We start from the raw sequence: 18979 nt of genomic DNA, 5'->3' as shown, positions 1-18979 counted from the left end.
AATGTTTTATTTAGAAGCATTAAAAAAAAAGTGTTGAGATTTTTTCATATTAGTACCTACATCGTATTCTGAGAATTTTATGGTAAGACTAGATACCGTTGAAATGACCGTTAGAAAATCACACAATCCTCTACTCTAGAATACCCAAGGAATTAAAAGCAAAGATGGCGTTATAATTTATATATTTATATTGGATTTATAACATATAGATTCTACGAAACACTGTGTTTCTTAAAAAAAACTTTGCCTGAATATAGCGATAGCCAGACAAATATTGCGATTTTAAAGAGGATTTCTAGAGGCCTTCCAGATATAATTATTATTGTCAGCCTCATTCACTTGGATATAACAAAATCAAAAGTCACAGAGAAAGGCGATAAGCATTTAAGTTACAAGTACAGTTTAATTATTTACCGCTTATTAATAGATAAGTAACTATTCAACTTTTTTTATTTCTTAATAGAAAGTTTATGTAGCATTTAGGTTTCAGTAGTGCAAGAGAATAATCTCAAGTCGACATTCCGACGGGCGTCCATTGGCACCTTTCCGGTTAATTACACTGTGCTAATCGAAACAAACAGCGGCTTAAAAATAGATGTAACATTTGAGGGAGTGATTAGGAAGCCCGAATAATTAACACATAACTTTGTGGCCGTTTAAACCAAGTGAAAAGTGCTAATGAAGTTTGTTTGCGAAAACAATTAAAAGTACGTAGACAGTTTTTAAAACTTTTAAAACGTTTAAAAATTTAATACTATGGAATAAAAGAGTGTTCGAAAAGCTACAGAAGTAAAAAAGAAAATATTCTCGATTATATTTTATACAAATTTTTGAGACTATATCAAACTAATTTAAAGTAAATGGATCGTATTAAAAATGAGGAGAAACTTAACCACGTCCTTTCTGATTATCTAAAGAAAAAGTCCTGTTCTACAGTAGAACCAGCTTGGATAATAAAGAAATCTACATTAGGGGGCTTTGGAATATTTTCCAAAAGAGATATACAAGCTGGTGAAGTTATTTTTATAGATTATCCAATAATATTAGGACCAAGATGTTTAAAAGATTATCCAGTGCAATGTACAATATGTTACAGGTGAGTTTTCTTTCATTTTAGCGTTATATTTGCTCCAACTATATAAAACTACGTAAGGGAACATTATATTTGGGGTTTAGAGGCAAATGTCTATATAATTTTTTCTTCCTGGTGTTTGGTAGAAAACTAATCAAAACGGGCACAGAGCATACCGAAAAAGAATGCACAGGAACCATTATTTAAATAAGACTCGAAAAACCACCCTAAACAAAAGAGAGAAGTCATAAAAACCTTAACGGATCGTGTTACCTAAATGTGTGAACCTGAAATGAAGAAACACGGAGAAAAGGTATTCTGACAGAAGTGTTATATCAAGAGAATCACATCTGACACACAAGATAACCAATTAATATTATTCGAACAAACTCAGGTTCTTAATAAATTATCATACTGCAGTAATGTTCAATTAGGCTTTTTACTTCATTTAAACAGAATGTTGTTCTCAATACTACGAAATATAAAACTTCTCAGGATACAGCGTCTACAAATCGTGTAGATACGTCATCTCCCGCAGAGCCTTTGATAATTTCTGCCGCAGTTGGAGACGAAGTATTGGTATTCAAAAATTTAAACCATGGTCTACATACTCTAAATACAATGTATCAACATGCAATACCGGTCACTAAAATCCACCCTCTTTGATGTATAAAAGTCGTTTTGTGTGTGGTTATTCTTGTAAATGTTTGGAGATTCATTGCAGATAAGATTATTTTTTAATTGATAATAATTGACGACAATTTTTGATTTTATAATGAAAAATGAATCGTCTGTCTCCTATGTAGTGTTTAGCCTACCTTGGGATCATAGACTAGAACAATGCTAGAGGCTTAGTTGCAAACAGGAGATAGAACAAAAAACCAAAAGAGCGGTAACTAACTTAATGTTAGCCAGACATGGATAAATGTGGAGTTTAAAACCAGACATGTATTGGATTTATAACATGGTGATAAAAGCAACAATAATACGGGCGTTAGTGGTATGGTGGCCAACGGTAAAGCAAAAAAAGGTCATCATTAAATTAAGCAAGGTGAAAAGACTTGCTAGCCTTGAAAAAACAAGGGCTCATAGGAGCACACCAACAGCAACTATGGAGGTCCTACTTGACTTATTTCCTTTGCATAGGCGCAAGGCGAGAGTGGGATATTTTAGACTGCGTAAAATTTGAGTAAGGTAATGGTTAGATCAGGACTCAATAACATTGTTGCGTTTTTCTTTAGTTTCAAGGATTAAGTGAAATACACGTAGCTAAACTAATTTTATTTAAACACTCAAATAACACCTAATAACTCACTAAATAACAAATTATGTCTCATTAATAATTAACCTATATCACTTTACTTAAGATAAACACTTCGCTGGTCGCATGAAAAACTAAACTTTAAACGTTGAATCACCGCCTTAAAAAATAACATCGTAATTTCTAGATTTTTCAGCACTTTAAACTGAAATTTCAGGAAGATATCGCGAATAAACCATTAATAGAACGCCAAGTAGAATTTTCGAAACATTACAGGACCGTAATTACAGACACATAACAATATCATAAATGAAACTAGGGATACTACATGAATGATAATTTTTGGCGATATGGTACCCAAATAAATCTTAAAGTTCCTTTCCAGATGGACATGTTCACGACGGATGGGACAGGGGAAACACACAACCTGGTATTTCCTCCGTCCGTCCTCCGTGTACCACAATACCTGGTAAACGAACTGGTCTAAAACGGCAGAAGGGTCAGTTGTAGGAATATACAGTAGTTAAAGAAAGGTAATATAATGGTCAGTTCGAAAACCCTCATCGTAATTTCTATTGTACACTGTAAGATTACAAAAGCTCTGCCTGAAATACAGAGGTATATTTTCCTAGTGGAAAAGAAATGTTTAAATTTCCACCACTACTTTCCACCACTAAATTGAATATTTCTGCATTATTCTAAAGTTACATCTCTGCAATCAGGGTTGAGTGTTCTCTCTGCCCTATCCCTTTTGTGGGCAAATATCCAATTGAAAAGATACTTTAGAGATATATCTGGGTACCGTATGGTAAGAAATCATCATCTCTATCCTGTGTATGAGATGGTGCAGTGCCGTTGGTGCCGCTCAAGTTGGCTCAACTGTAAAACCAGATTGAGTGTTTGAACTTTCTGTTTGCTATATTTGTATTTATATGACACTATGTTTAATCCTGTGGTTTTTCTCCTTTTTAATGTTTTTATATACAACGGTATTTTTGTGGCCATCTACTTTTTTTAATAGTAACTATCGTCTGCAGTCGTTCGAATATAATAAGGCAATCTTTATAAAGGACTTTGCCAACTTTACTAACATAAGTAAGTCGATTTTACTTATCAACAAGGTATTGTTAAACTCTTTGAAATTACTTTATTCAAACACCAACAATATTACAATACTTGTTTACAACTTTTACACCATGACAACTATTCAAAATACTATTGTTATTTTTTAAACTGTCAACTTTCTGTGTTTATATACATTTACTGACGTTCCAGACATTACTAGACATTTCGGGATTTTTCGATGGTATCTCGATATTTTAGATATTTTTAATACTTTTTCTTTTTCGTCAAGGCAACTGTCATAATAGTAAGTATTTATTCAACATACATTCTACAAAAAGAAACACAAAAATTCGACTCTACAAAACAAGGCACAAGAAATTGAAAATAAAAAAAAATGTTAGAATGGAATAGAAATATGCTTTATTGTCACTGAAAATTGTACAATTGTATGGACAAAGCTTATATAAGTTAAAAAAAAGTAATAATAACAATAACAATTAAAATTTACTAAAATTACATGAATCGTCAATATCACAGAATAAAACATAAAATATATAATCCATTGCAAAATTTCACTATACATATTGCAAGTTATATTGTTAATGTAACTGATCACAGTTTTTCAAATAATGTTTTAAGCGTGTATGAAATGCTATTTTTTTTTTTTCAGTAAAAGGAATTTGACCACTTGCGATAAAAATTGCGGCCTCATTGTCTGCAACTTATGCAAATTGTCAGAACACCATCAAAAAGAATGTCTTCTAATTAGAACCTTTAAAAAAGATAGAATATTTTCGGATGAAGACAACAAGGTGCTAACCAAATGTATGACTCCTTTAAGATCCCTAACTTTAACCAGGGAGGATGTAGAATTAGTGGTTAGCTTAAAATCCCATAAAGGAAGTCAACATGGTAAAGAAATAGAGATTCTAACAGGAAAATTGGGTTTAACTATACCAGAAGACGAAACCAAGTTCTTGTATCATGTCTGCACTGTGTTGGATGCAAATGCATTTGAAGTCCTAACGGATCCGCTCGATAATATGAATACTGTTAGAGGTAAAATATTTAGTATATCTCAAAAATAAGTGAAAAGTGGGTCATTACACAATAAGTTTATTATACAAAAAGTCCGGTATTAATTTTAACATAAAATATTTGGTTTTAGGTCTATTTCCTCTAGGTAGTTTGGCCAATCATAGGTGTTATCCAAATGCTTTCCATGTATTCGATGAACAACACAGAATGATAGTTCGAGCTGCAGTATTTATAGAAAAGAATGCTGAAATATTTCATTCGTACACAAGACTTTTATGGGGCACCGTTAGTAGGAATTTTCATTTAAAAAATACCAAACATTTTATTTGTAAATGTGAAAGGTAAGTCAATGGAATACCTAACTAACCAGCTCTAGTTTTTTACATTTACTGCTGGAGACATTTAATTTATACTTATATTTTCCTTCTTTTTTTTTCTTTCAAGCCTCTTTTTTTTAACATATTGTCTAACAGATTTCCACTTTCTCTTTTAGGCTCACGTACTACCAGTACATTCGAGTCAACCCTTTCTATGGTTGGTCGATACATTAACAATATAATGATGTTCTTTTCAACCTGGAGAAAGATGTTGGCTACGTTGGAAAGTCCATACTAGTCTCGTATAATATGTAATCATGAATCTCACCCTTTATTTTACGTTGTAGTATTAGCTTCTGTGCTTTTGTGCATGGTAAACCTTTGACCATGTGGACCAAATGTGATATTGGTCTTTCTTTTACAGTATTCAAAGGGGTTTTATCTGCTCTTATAATTACTTTATTGGTTCTCTAAGTACAATAATAGAGAGAGTACCCAGTTGATGGATGACAACACTAGCTTCGACTGTTAACTCTTAATTCTTAATGATATACTCCCGTTATTTTCCAGGTATTTAACTTACATGCGTTTGTTTATGCATTTATGTTTTACTAATATAATTTTACATAATATTGAATAAGCTTTTGATTACATTGTAAATTTCACTAGGTCAGCGTCTCGGTAAGCGTGTTCTAGTTACACCGATATTTTCAATGTCATGAACAAACAATCGCATTGAGCAATAAGCAATGATGAATATTATTTAAAGAGTTTTAAATTTTTAAACTAAATTGTTTTACTTAGATCTGATTTCTGGATGCTTTATTAAATTCCGTTACATCCCTATCCCTCAGAAGAAAAATTTTCTGAGTGCTGTTCGTTTTCAATCAATTACATAAACTGTTTTTACTCTTCTCTTCCGAAAGAAAAACATTTTTCGTGTCATCATCAACTGATTACTGTACATACATACTTTATTTACATTCACTATTTACATATTTATAAAATTATATAAACATTTTTGGTACATATTTTCTTATATCTAGCACCAAAAAATGTTCAATATCAATATAATTGTCCCGTTTTCACATATCACTAATTCACTGTGTTTCTGGAATGTAAGCGTAAAGCCTATTTTTATGCACCTCCTTGATCTTAGCGTTATCTATCTTAATTTTACAGTTAACGTTATTTACCTCTGTTATTATGAAAACACCTGCATAAAGACTATCAAACTTACAATTCTGTTCTCTTTGACCAGGACTAGGTCTCCTATTTCGAACTGTTGTGGCGTCATTTTTAACTTAGCATTTAGCTGTATTTCCTTACGTCTTTTTCCATGTTTTTCCATTTTAATCTTGCCTTCAGTTTGTTTATTAGCCTATTATTTCCTACATGACCCCCAAACAACGGGTGGTTACGATATTCCTTCATTATCCTACGTTTTTTTTCTTTGTCGTCCATCGTCGTTTGTCTATTGTTTCTGGTACTTCGCATATGTATATTTCTATATTTTTCAATAATTTGTTTCCTTCTTTTATAAATTCATCAATTTTGCGCAATTCAAAAATAATATCATTTACGTATATCTTTACTTTACGTACTGCATTCTATACCGCCAGCCAATCAAGCTGTGCCAACATTTGACTTAAATCAAAGTGATTGAATCTTGTGGTCATGCTCTTGCTGCACCTGATTTTGTTTTTGATCGGAATGCTTAGTCTTGGTGAGATTCGGTCTACTCCAAAAGACAAATTGGTAGTCTATGCGCCTCTAAATTATTTAGTACCCTTCTTACTGGTTGCTTGTGCACTTTCGGCTGTAATATAGGTTTACTTTCTGTATCCTTGTGTCTTGTTTCTTCCATTTTTCTTCTTGATTGAGCTCGGATTGTAGCTAGCATATGCGTGTTATCTACGTATAAGTCCTTTAGTTGATGCAATGTTATTTTTGAAAGAATGTCCGTGTAATTATTTTTCCCTGTTATATATTCTATTTAAAAGTCGTATTCCTCTAGATTTAATCTGATCCTCGTAAGTTTTGAGGTAGGTTCCTTTATTGAAAATAGGTGTATTAATGGCTTATGATCCGTTTTTACCAAAAATGTTGGTGCTCCATATAAATAACATTAGAAATGGTTAAGTCCTCAATACATTGCTAGTAATTCCTTGATGATTATAAGTTTATTACATTCTCCTTTACTAAAACTTTTCTTTAAACTTTTTTTAACTTTAAAAAATCTTCTACTCCTTTCCTCTATAATCTGTTTAGTGCTATACATATTTCAGCAAAATTTGAATAAAACGTCTATAGTATACAAATCTTTCTGTCTCTTTCGCTGTTGTAGGTGTCGTACATTGTTCAATCGTTGCATATTTTGCTTTATCTGGTGATACTCCTTCCAGAGAAAGATAATGTCCTAAATGTGTGACTTCTCTTCTAAAAAATTGACATTTTCCTGGGCTAAGTTTTAGGTTGAACTTTAGACATGTCTCAAATGTCTTTATCCTGTTTTAGGTTATCTAAACGATGCTTTTCTAATATTCCTATTACTACTATATCGTCCATGTAAAGAAATGCTTTGTCCGGGGATAAACTTGAAAAATCTATTGACATCATTCTTAAAAAGCTATTCGGGCTTACGTTTAATCCAAAAGGTAATCTGGTGAATTGAGATGCTCCATTCTCTGTGCTAAACGATGTGCATTTCCTCGATGATTTTTCTAATGGTATTTGGTGAAAACCTGACATTAGGTCTATAACTAAAAACCATTTTACTCTCCCTGGTTGATCTAGTATTGAGTCTATTCTTGGTAATGGGAATTTGTCTGTGACTATTTTCTTGTTCAGCTGTCTAAAATCTATGCATAATCTCCATGCTTTATTTCCATCTATAGCCTTTCCGGTACGAGCACTACTGAGCTATTGTATTCTCTTCTGCTTGTGCAGGCGGTGTCTTATAATTCTTGATGTATACTGGGGTTTGGTCTTTCACTCTTAGTTTTTGTTCGTAGAAGTTGTTACATGTTAGCATGTCGTGCCTTAGGACGAATATATCTGAGTATTCCTCACATAAAGATACCAATTTATCACGTGTGTATTCTGGGATATCTAACTTAAGTGATTCCCGTAATTCCTTCTTCCTATCTTTACTGTCATTGATCAGTCTATATATGCTAAACAATTTAATGTCTAGGGTTCTGATTGTGTTTGTTATTATTAAATCCCGTTACGTGTGTCCTTTGGGATATTTTGGAGGATTTCGACAGTTTTACCTCGAAGTGTTAATATAAGAGCTGTTGCCTTCTGTACACTGGCCAGGAGATCCTGCTGCCAAATATAAGAGGCTTAATTATTCCCTTAACAGGGATAAGTTCAGTTTAGAACACGCTGTTTTCCCCCTTTCGAATTTTGTATGTATATTACGACATACAAACAAAATCAATAATTTGACTATGGTCAAATTTATTTATAGCAAGGGAAATATAAACAGAGAATATCACATATACATTTAATTCTAATTTATTAATTTCTACAAAATTAAAACATGCGACGTAATGCTACTACAATAAATAATATTTATTTAAAGTTGACGATAATAACTACAAAGATGACAAAGCGATAATAATACAAAAAAGTCAAAATCTGAGAAAAGAACCAATATTGACCATTGCATGTCGCGAATAAATTATCTGGATACAGGTAACCAGATTCGGGTGAAAATGTGAACGTTAATAACAAGGGAATTTGAGAATTATATTGTTTGTTTGTTGAGTTATTAACGACATAAAGCAATAATATAATTTGTAACGTTCTAACCACGTAGGTTGTATCATTTTGAAATCAAAGATTGACTTACCACCACAAAGACAATCATAGAGATCACTACCCTGGCTAGCTCTCTTCTCAGAGGTAGTTCGGCTAATCCCTAAGACAAACAATGGTAGCAAGAACGACCACAAGGGAGATCAAAGGATAACACAAAAATTTAAACAAGCGTTTTATTTAATAAAGACATAGACTTGCCTCTATGTTACAGCAAGTATTGTACAAAGTGGCTAAAAGGCCTAACAAAAATGACTCAGAAATAAAGATAAAAAGTGGCTGCGGGCCTTAATATTTAAGAAAAATGTCCTAATGAAACACTTAACTTACCATGCTGTTTTAAATGTAGGGCTGCTGGATTGAAAGTTGATGGTATTGACGATTTCATTACACCTTTGGGTTTTTATATTATTGGTCGTGAAATGGACCTGGTGGTGAATCAGTTGTATTCCATGGATCTGGAATCGAGCCTGGTGGAATGAATTTATTGCTATTCCATTTTTATTGCAGGACGAGACCCAAATTTCAGTAAACCATAAAGCATATAGATCTACATGCTTTAAAGATCTTGCTCGAGTAATTTTTAGCGGCGGAAAAGGCCTTTTGGAACAAATTACTTAAACTTTCGTAGTTACAAGTAGTAGGGATATCGATATAAAAACTAATCGAGATCAGATACAGTCCATCTAATTTACAAACCGTTGCACGTCATTATCTACGTCAGAGATCGAAGTTGACATAGTTGCCCGGTATAAAAAAATCCTGAATCCATTTTAAATCAAATAGGTCACATAATTATTATTATACTCTTTACAACGACTATTTAAATTCTTACGTGACATTTTTTAAATAAAACACACTAATTTTGTTCTAAAAAGAAGAGATTTTATTAAATAGGTAAAAATATAAAACAAGAGGTATTCACTTTAAAATTTAAAATAATAAAGTACAAAAAGTGTCAACACCGCAACTGTCAAATAAGTGTTACCAATTTATGCCAAAATTTCACCTTCGTTCGATTACAGTTACAGTGTGTTCCGAACAAATGTTATTCATAAAAATATGTCTAGTGGCTGTAATGCCAGTGTACTCGGCAAAGTGATTCTAAAAAAGAACACACCTTCTTCTTCTTCTGGTTCCTATCCGTTTCGGATGTTGGAAATCATATTGGCAATCATGACCTTGCTCGCTGCGGTTCGAAACAGCTCCGTTGAGGTTTTCTTAAACCATGTTCTTAAATTCCGCAGCCATGATTGACTTTACCTTGCAATATAGACTGCAGCAGGGAGTAACGGTGCTGATTTCTCATAACGTGTCCCAGATATTGCAATTTTATGCGTTTGATCGTAAACACAATCTCTGGTTCCTTCTTCATTTTGTCTAGAACTTCGTTGTTCGTGATCCTTGCTGTCCATGATATTCTCAGCATTCTTCTATAAAGCCACATCTCAAATGCTTCAAGTTTTTTAATAGTGGTGTCTGTAAGCGTCCATGCCTCCGCCCCGTACAACAACACAGAGAAAACATAGCATCTCAAATGTCTCATTTTTGTATCCAGGGATATGTTGTGACTTTTGAAGATGGCGCTCATTTTGTTAAAGACCGTTCTTGCCTTTCCTATGCGGCTTTTTATTTCCTGTACATTGCTCCACTGTTCGTTTATAATAGTTCCCAGGTAGCAATACTGTTTTACTCGCTCTATCTGCGTCCCATTAATGTATAGATGAGCCCCATTTATATTCTCCTTGCTGACAATCATTTGTTTGGTTTTGTGGGTAGGTATATAGGGAACACACCTACCGCCTAAATATTTCGTGTTGGTATCATGTGACGTCACGGACTATGACGCCGATGACGTGCAACGGTTTGTAAATTAGATGGACTGTATATAGATATTGAAATTAGAAGGTAGAAATTGAGCGCCAATTATTTAGGTTTTTATGATAAAAACAAAACAATAAATAAAATAAAGGGTAGTTATATTTATATTTAAATAGAGGAAGAGAGGATAATTTATCGAAAATTAGGAAAATAATAAATAAAAAATCGTTACGTAATTAACAAATTATACGGAAATATGTACCATTATAAAGGTGATATAGGTGATAAAAAGTATCTAAGGACATATATTATAAAATATATATAATAAAACGAAATTACCAATAAAAAGGTCAATAATGAAATCAATTTAATAATATAATAAAAGTATATCTAAATGAAAATCATTAATAATACATCATATTCAATTAATAATTAAATTAATATAATTAGTATACTCGGTTCGCTATTCCCAGTCCGAACTGTCTAGTGAATTTAGTAATTATTTTTTTGCGAAGTTAGATACTTTTTGACAGACTAAAAGTGGCTGAAAATTACTATACAACCAAGCACACGTACTCTTAGCCAATATTAATAGTAAACAAACTAAATAGTAAATAAAATAGAACTTTGCAAATTACCGACAACAATATTTATTTATCTGCCTCATATAATAAATAGTTATGTTAATTTATAACAACTAAAATATATTTTTTAAATATATACTACCCAAAATTTGATGGGTTTAGTATATACTTCCCCTATTTAGAATAATTCTTCTTTTTTCAAGAAAGAAGTCTGCAATAGTAGGATACTTAAGCTATTAATACTGAGAAGTAGGAATTGTTGTGTTGTAGGTTTCCGACAATGAATCTGTCAAAATATGCCCGAGCTAAGCGAATGGAGTATAAAAGAAGCACGCTAATATAGTATCAGTGATACATATATACAAATTAAAGTGAATGCAGTAGTCGATTTCTCTTTTTGTATTTTGTTTACTCATTTTTGAGGCCTCTATTTTTGATATAATACTCACGAATAAATCATTGTCTTCCTGACGACGTCTCTCTTTAGCTCCCTATTCTTCTAGAATGTTATTCTATTTCAGATATCATATCTTAAAAATCCTCCATCTTGGTCTTGCTTCTTGTTTTGACCATAAAAATTACTGAAAATATCTTCTTTCACTCAATCCCACTTATGACACGTTTTTCTGTGGATTCGGAGAGTAAGTGAAGGACACCGTGATTTATCTAAATTTATTTAAAACTCACTTAATTACAAATACCACAATTACTAATTATTAAAAACAATTCGCATTGATAGGTAGAATCGCTAATACTAATAACCAAAGGCCGTCTCGGCGGGATTATTTAAGGTTGGTTGATTTAACTGGAAGCGAATAAGCGGGGATACTCTCTGATCAAAAATGGGAGAATCAGAGAAAGACTGAAAGGTAAGATATAGGTACAAAAGTGTGATGAGACCTGCGTTGATGTACGACAGTGAAGTGGATCCTGTAAAGAGGGTTTAGGAAAAGAAAATGGAGGTAGCTAAAATGCAAATGTTCCGGTGGATGTTGAGTAAGACTTTTAGGGACCAGATCAGACATGCTTAGAAAAAAAACAGAGGTGACCACAGTTTCTAAAAGCATTCAAGAACAAAGCCTGCAATGGTTTGGTGATATCAGACGTAAAAATGAGAACTATGTGGGACGAAGGATAGAGCTGTTATATAATTTGATGGAAACATAGGTAAAGAAAAACCTAGGAGAAAATGGAAGAATTGTGTGACAGAGGATTTGAGAGAGAAACGTTTAAATAAAGCAAATGGACAGAAATAAGTGGTGAATAAAATTATGGAACAGCGACCCCTGAAATGGAAAAACTAAGGAAGAAGACGTATTTATCGTTGAAAGGGATATCGCACTCATCGGTTTTTAGTATGTTTAAATTTTTTATTGTATACAGTAAACTTTAGCCATAAAATACTTTATCCATAAAATATTTTATTGCTAAATGGCAGTATTTTATTGCCAATTAGCAATAAAATATTTTTATATTTTTAGATGTAAAGATCCATCAGAATTTAATACCTACATGAACGCCATCTACTGTAAAACATGCAAAGGCAATTTACTACCAAAAAATCCCCTACTACCATCTCATTGGAAATGTGACACTTGTACTTCTATGGAAAACGTCAAAGAAGTAGGTAAAAAGTTAACTCTTATTGCATCAGTGCTAAGAGGTCTTAGCGATGATGATTTTAAAATTATGTATAAGTTACTTAAGCATAAATTGGCAGTATTGATTCCAGAATCAAACGAGGTAGCAATCGAACTTAAGTACAAGATGATCTGGATTTTGGGATACAAGCAGGGTTACCTATGGAATGGTAAGTCTTTATTTGCCTATGATCTATTTATTCTACCATTTTCCCTACGTGCATGTAATATTTTATATTATCTTCTTCTTCTTTGGTATTTCTCCATTATGAGTTCACCGTTGTAACCCTCCACAGCTTTCAATCCTCCCAGTTACCTTCCATGAGACCTCACTCCATTACTGCATTCTCTATATATGTTTTCCATTTTATAGCTGGCTTTTTGGCCATCTATGGTCTGACATTGTTTGAACATGACCATACCCTTGTAGAACTCGATTTTCTATTTTTTTTACTGATAATTCTACTTCCTTCCATCCGGTTCCATATTTCCTCAGTGCTTATTCTGGCCACTTCTGGTAATTTAAAGATATCTTCTGAAAAAATTCAATTCAGCCATATTTTATTTCATATTGTTGTTGTCATTGGCCACACTTTTGCTCTGTATACGGTAATGTTTTCCACGATCCTGTGAAAGATTCTTTTTTTGTTTTTTTTTAGTGAGAGTGTTGTTCCATGTCTCATGAAGTGGGTTTGTAGCTTGCCTCCCGAGATATTTTCATTTCTACCGATCCTAAAAAATCCTTAAATATCTGGCAACTTTTAATAATCACGTTTTCTAAGCTTAAGTTTAGATCGGCAACCTCTTTTTTTATAAACAGGTATTCCGTCTTACTCATATTTATCTTTAAGCCCCATTATTCGTATTTTTTTTATTTTCGTATCATATATTCCATGTCCCGTTTTTCTTGTGCAAAACTAACCTGATTGTCTGTGAAAAGTAGTGAGTGCAATATATTTCCTTATATTGGTATGTCCATAGCTCCGAATTTTCTAGGCTACCTTTTTAAAGCTTGGTCTCTATGTTACAAAGTGTAGGTGGTATGCCGAATACTTGTTTGAGACCTTTTGTTAAAGCGATTGGTTTTATTAATTTATTACTTTTTGCTTTTATCGCCTTTTCATTGCTTCGTAACGTGTATCCTTTTCATTGCTTCCCAGAGTTGTTGCATGGGTACACTGACCTGCGCTATTTTAAAATCTATGAAGGTCATGTGTGTTTAAATGTTTTTCTCGATGACTTGTCTGATGACAAATATATTATCGATGCATGATCTCTGGCTTTCCGAAATCCAGATGGTTCTTCACTGTAGTTATTCATGTGTTGTTCTATTTTATCTCTTATTACTGTGGAAAGACTATTGCAGTTGAAGACATTACACTGATACCTCTATAAATAGTTATTAGTCGATCTCTTGTTTCCTTTTTTAAATATGGACGACATGTATGGTGTTCACTTGGATTGTCTTCTCCTCTTTCAATTTTATTAAACAACACTCTAATAAATGATGCCACACTTGGCCCTCCATATTTCAACACTTCCATTTTTATGTTCCCAGGTCCGGCTGTTTTGTTGTTTTCGGCATTTTTAAACGCTTTGTTTATATAAATATTCTTCTTATATTCGGGCATATTTTCTTGTAGTAACATTGCGTAGTTTTTTGTCCCAAGTTTCAAATAAATTTCATATATTTTAATTTAATTTATATTTAATTGAAAAAATATTATTTTTACTTATTTTATATATTAGTCATTTCCTTATAAATTCGTTGCCATCCATTCGTTGACACTTGGTGATGTTCGCATAGCTTTGCCGTATTGTGGGAATAACATGGAATGAAAATAATTATAACGTTGTAATTGGTATATTTAATTAAAAAGTAAATTTAAAAATCAAAAAGGATTAAGTTCAAGACATTTTCGGGCTAATCAGTCCATCTTCAGTGTACTTAAAAGCAAGTAATCCCACTAAATTAATAAAAACGTAAGGTACTTTTTTTTATTATTATATGAAAACATGTGGTTAATTACTTACTTTGTAGTACTTGCATATTAACCTCAAAACTAAACAGTGATTTGGTTTTGAGTCGATGGTTTTGAGGTTACCAACTAATTTGATATGTCAGAATCTTAAAGTAGGGAATTCTACTCGTCAAGTAGATAAGTAGAATTCCCTACTCTAAGGTCGGAATTGACAATTGGCTGTTTACAGTGACAATGACATTCGGAACAAGATTGATTGTACATTTTTTAAAAAGTAAACCAGCTCAAGGACTCATATGTTGAATTCTATAATATTAATTAGTTTATTAAAATTGAGACAGTAGCTATTATTTATATTATTATTTATACCTATTTGTTTATATTTTATGAATTGACAATAAAATTAAATTCATCAGTAAAATTAGAAGCTAATTAAAAAAAAACAGAAATTCAAATGTGATTATTAGAGAAAGTGAATTAAGAATCAGTTAAGTGGTTGAATAACTAAATCTGAAAAAGAAATTTATCTTATAGATAACTGGTAGGGATTTTAATATCCTGTAGTGTCATTATAACTAATTGTATTTGAATCAGGTAAAGTTAATGATGCATAAGTCAAAAGAATTGTATTGGAAATTTCATGATTAACTGCAGGATTGGTTGTACATGCGGAAGGGGAATTTTGAATTGTAATTATTGTTGTAAAACAAAGATTATTTAAATTTAATTGAAAATTAATGTGTTCTAGGATTATTGATGCTAAAAGACAGTAAATTGAATGAAAGATTGAATGAAAGAAAGAAAATTGGGGGACACTTAATGATTCCTGATGTGAAGGTGTATCAAGACAAAGTATAAATGTGAAATAAAATTATATGATTGGATATAAAATCCTTCATGGTCTAAGAGAATTTGAATGGCGAGGAAATTATCCATTATTTGGTGTAATGTTATAAATAAATATTGAGAAAATTTTATGAGAAGTGTAATGACATTTAAATGTTGAAAATATGAGATAAACTGTTCTAGAAATAGAGAAGAAGAACAATAAGAAGATCATTCTTTCATGTCTTTCATTATTGATCTTCTTCTTCTTCTCTATTTCTAGAACAGTTTCCAGAACAGCCATACTGCCATCAATTTTTCCGTACTCTTTTCCAAGATATTTAATGTAAAGTATTGTTTTTTAATACTAAATCTTTTTCTGTACGGATGGCATACATGTGAGCCACATGGTGCCTTCACCAATGTGCGGACGGCGCGCATGTATGCCATTGATTATACACATTTTTATTAATAAATAAGTTTCAATTCAAAGTATAACTCTTATGACCGGACATCTGCACACAACGTGTTGGATATGAAGTAGGTACACGAGCTTTGTTAAAATAGTTGACACTCCCAATTTTGAGAACTATGTGCATGTAATTTTAAATTTATATTTTTTTTACATTGGTACATATGTGATCATTAAACATGGTCTTCCAATAGTGACTTCCAAATTTTGACAGTTGGTAGCGGTCATATTGTTGAAGCTATTTCTTCGTCCATGCTCTTGAAGCATGGACCAAATTACCATGGATGGATATAACATGTGCAAATGATAAAATTGTTTTGTCAAAATGGTTGAGGAATATTCTTACTGTGGTGGATAAATTTGAATCCACTAGTTGAGCAAACAATAAACCAACACCAGTAAGTAGACGAAATGCAAGATTATCCTCAGAAAACATCATCGCTGTCCATGAGAGTGTGCAGGAGAATTCGAGATAGTTAATTTCACGTCGCTCAAAAAAATTCGGTTGAAAAATTTTCGAATTTAAACCTAGGAAGCGCTTAAGCAAATATTATATATTTCATCAACGTATGTTGAAATTATCAGCCATTTTACATTTTTAGTTTATGTTTGACGTATATAAAGTGTGCTGAAAGTAAAATTAAATGCTTTTAAGTGCATCGAACTTAAAAATATTGACTACAGAATTTAATAAGCCAACTTTGAGCAAAAAAAAAAATAAATTAGTGATACAAACTCTTCATAGAAGCACGAGAAGGTGTTAATTATGATGCCCCAGTACGTCAAGAACCGCTCAAAACGTTATATATTATATATATTAGGAGAATACATTAATAACAGGTTGCGAATCAAAAAGTGGCGTTGATAGTTTTAATTAAATTGATGGTAATTAATTAACTTTTTAACAAAAATTTCGTTCATTTATTTTTTAAATAAAATACGCTGCTTATGACGTATATACATGTTTTTTAAATCAAATTAAAGCTATGTTTTTTAATATGATGATATTCGTTCCGTGCGTGACTGACGCGACACCTACCGCCTTCATCTGACAGTTTTGGACCTACCAATTTTCAGGTTAAATATATGACATGTTTGACATTGTTAAATACATGCGAAATTGACAATTATAATTAATTAATTTTTTAATTATATTTTTTTAGTTTATGTACAAAATAAATGTAGTATTAAAAACTGGGTTTCTCACAATTGATCATAATATATATCTTTTCAACCACAAACGGAAAAGAAAGGGAAAAATCTAGTACTGGCAAATCAAGTTCTTCACGTGAAAGAGCAAATATTTAAAAACAGTAATAGTAAAAGTTATAATATAAAAGCTAAAGTCATCAGGCACTCTGCAGTTAGCTTGAAGCCTTATAAAATATCATTTAAGGTAAATTATTTAAATTTTTCCTATTTCAATTGTGTTCCAGAAATGAACATATTGTTTTTAAAATATAAAATAAAAATATAATTCTTTAGACTTTCCTTAGTGTAGAATAAGTAAAATAGTCATTTCATCAAGTTTGCTCGGGGTACCCGACTCATTGGCGCCACAGCCTCTTAAATAGTTTTCACACCTAAATACAAGAGGGGTAATCTTCACTTTTACGCATCAAGTAGTATTTTATCAGTTCCTTCTCACACATCGCCCTTGAGGCATGTGCATTTTAAAACACTCTCAAGTCATGTATAAAATATTTCTCTACGCCGAAATCGGGTATTTTTCTCATAAATACGGTTTTCTCTTTTACGTGTGATAAAGAAAGAATTATTTGATATTGTACAGTCAGCTACGGCCGTGTTGAGGCTTCTCTACTCTAAAAATAGTTAATTATAAGTCGATAAATTAAAAGTGATTTTACTTCTCTGAAGCTATATTTGTTCACATTAACAATCCTTATTCTTCAACGGTCACTGAAGAACCAAACCTATGGAGATACATCCATTCACAAGTCCTTTGAAGTAAGGCTTGGAATCAAAAGATTTCCAACCCTCTTATGTAGGGAGCCAGTTACAAGGCTCCCCACTCATTTCGTGGTCCTATCGAGCACAGATTATTTGATGAAACAGGACTGAAGAAAGAAAAGGATTACACGCGCCGGAGAGCAACAGGAAGAAAGAATAATGGTTTCTCGTCCCTAGAAGAAAGATTGCACAAGTTGACCTTCGTTGAAGATTAGACACGTGTGTTTTGTGAAAAGTGCGTTATGTGTTGGTAAGCGACAGCAGTAATTAAATTGGATACTTGAAAAACATTTGGTGAGGTTAAAACTCTTTTTATATTTTCTATAGTTACTGCATGCACATAATTTATATTGGTAGATATTTGTCTCGACTTTTATTTGTTTATTAATATTTATATTAACTAATGGCTTTGATTTGACAACAGATCTTTCTTCTCAATATCGCTTGTTGCGTTCTGCACATACGATGACCTCAATATAAGAATTGGGGTCATCCTGAAGGGGGAGAGAAGATATTTTGTTCAATCTAGAACACGCTGGTTGCCCCCTTTTGGATTGGGTATGTATATTAAAATAAAAGAAATGAAAACAAGTGGACTGTATAAAACTCTATTTTAACACGAAGTAAAAGCAATCATAAATATACATAACCCAATATACCTACAATTATAAATAAAGAAGAATATAAACTTAAAAGAAGAAGAATATATGTAGTACAAACTTACACACAAAAAGAGAACCATAAACAAGACAAAACTGTCGATGGTATATATATACCACGTTATAGATAGAAATAATATACAACAAATAAAAAATATGAATATATATGTCATATAAAAACAAATTATTAAACTCAATGCAAAAGTATACTCATAATACACATTATGAGTTAATATTAGGTAATAAAATACACAACACTGTGATATATATACAAAAAGAATAGTGAAATTATTATAATATAAAAAATATACAAATCTACATAAAGGTAATGAAATGTTCTCAATCAAGTTCAATCACGATCGCGGCACAACAGATAAAAGTTCGAAGCAAATATGACATCTATATACCAAGTAAACGTACTTGATATATGCAGCAACAAAATTATGG

At 32.1% G+C, this 18979-nt stretch overlaps 1 protein-coding gene across 2 annotated transcripts in view; it reads left to right on the top strand.

The window, feature by feature from the left end:
* Nucleotides 1-395: 395 nt before the first annotated feature.
* Nucleotides 396-18979, top strand: part of LOC140435666 (SET domain-containing protein SmydA-8-like) — a 47772-nt gene continuing 29188 nt past the window's right edge. The window contains exons 1-5 of one of the 2 annotated variants that reach the window (XM_072524387.1): nt 396-1096; nt 4069-4457; nt 4567-4777; nt 12465-12793; nt 15354-15641. In XM_072524387.1, coding sequence (XP_072380488.1) covers nt 861-1096; nt 4069-4457; nt 4567-4777; nt 12465-12793; nt 15354-15463 — 1275 coding nt within the window. In that variant the 5' untranslated portion in view covers nt 396-860 and the 3' untranslated portion in view covers nt 15464-15641. Of the gene's footprint in view, nt 1097-4068; nt 4458-4566; nt 4778-12464; nt 12794-15353; nt 15642-18979 lie in introns of those variants that run through there. The other variant, XM_072524386.1, reaches the window with a different exon arrangement.

The sequence above is a fragment of the Diabrotica undecimpunctata genome, chromosome 3 (genome assembly GCF_040954645.1).
Source record: "Diabrotica undecimpunctata isolate CICGRU chromosome 3, icDiaUnde3, whole genome shotgun sequence".
In the NCBI taxonomy this organism is placed as follows: Eukaryota; Metazoa; Arthropoda; class Insecta; order Coleoptera; family Chrysomelidae; genus Diabrotica; species Diabrotica undecimpunctata.
Note: the sequence above shows the minus strand (reverse complement) of the source record. Positions and strands in the feature narration are given on the sequence as shown.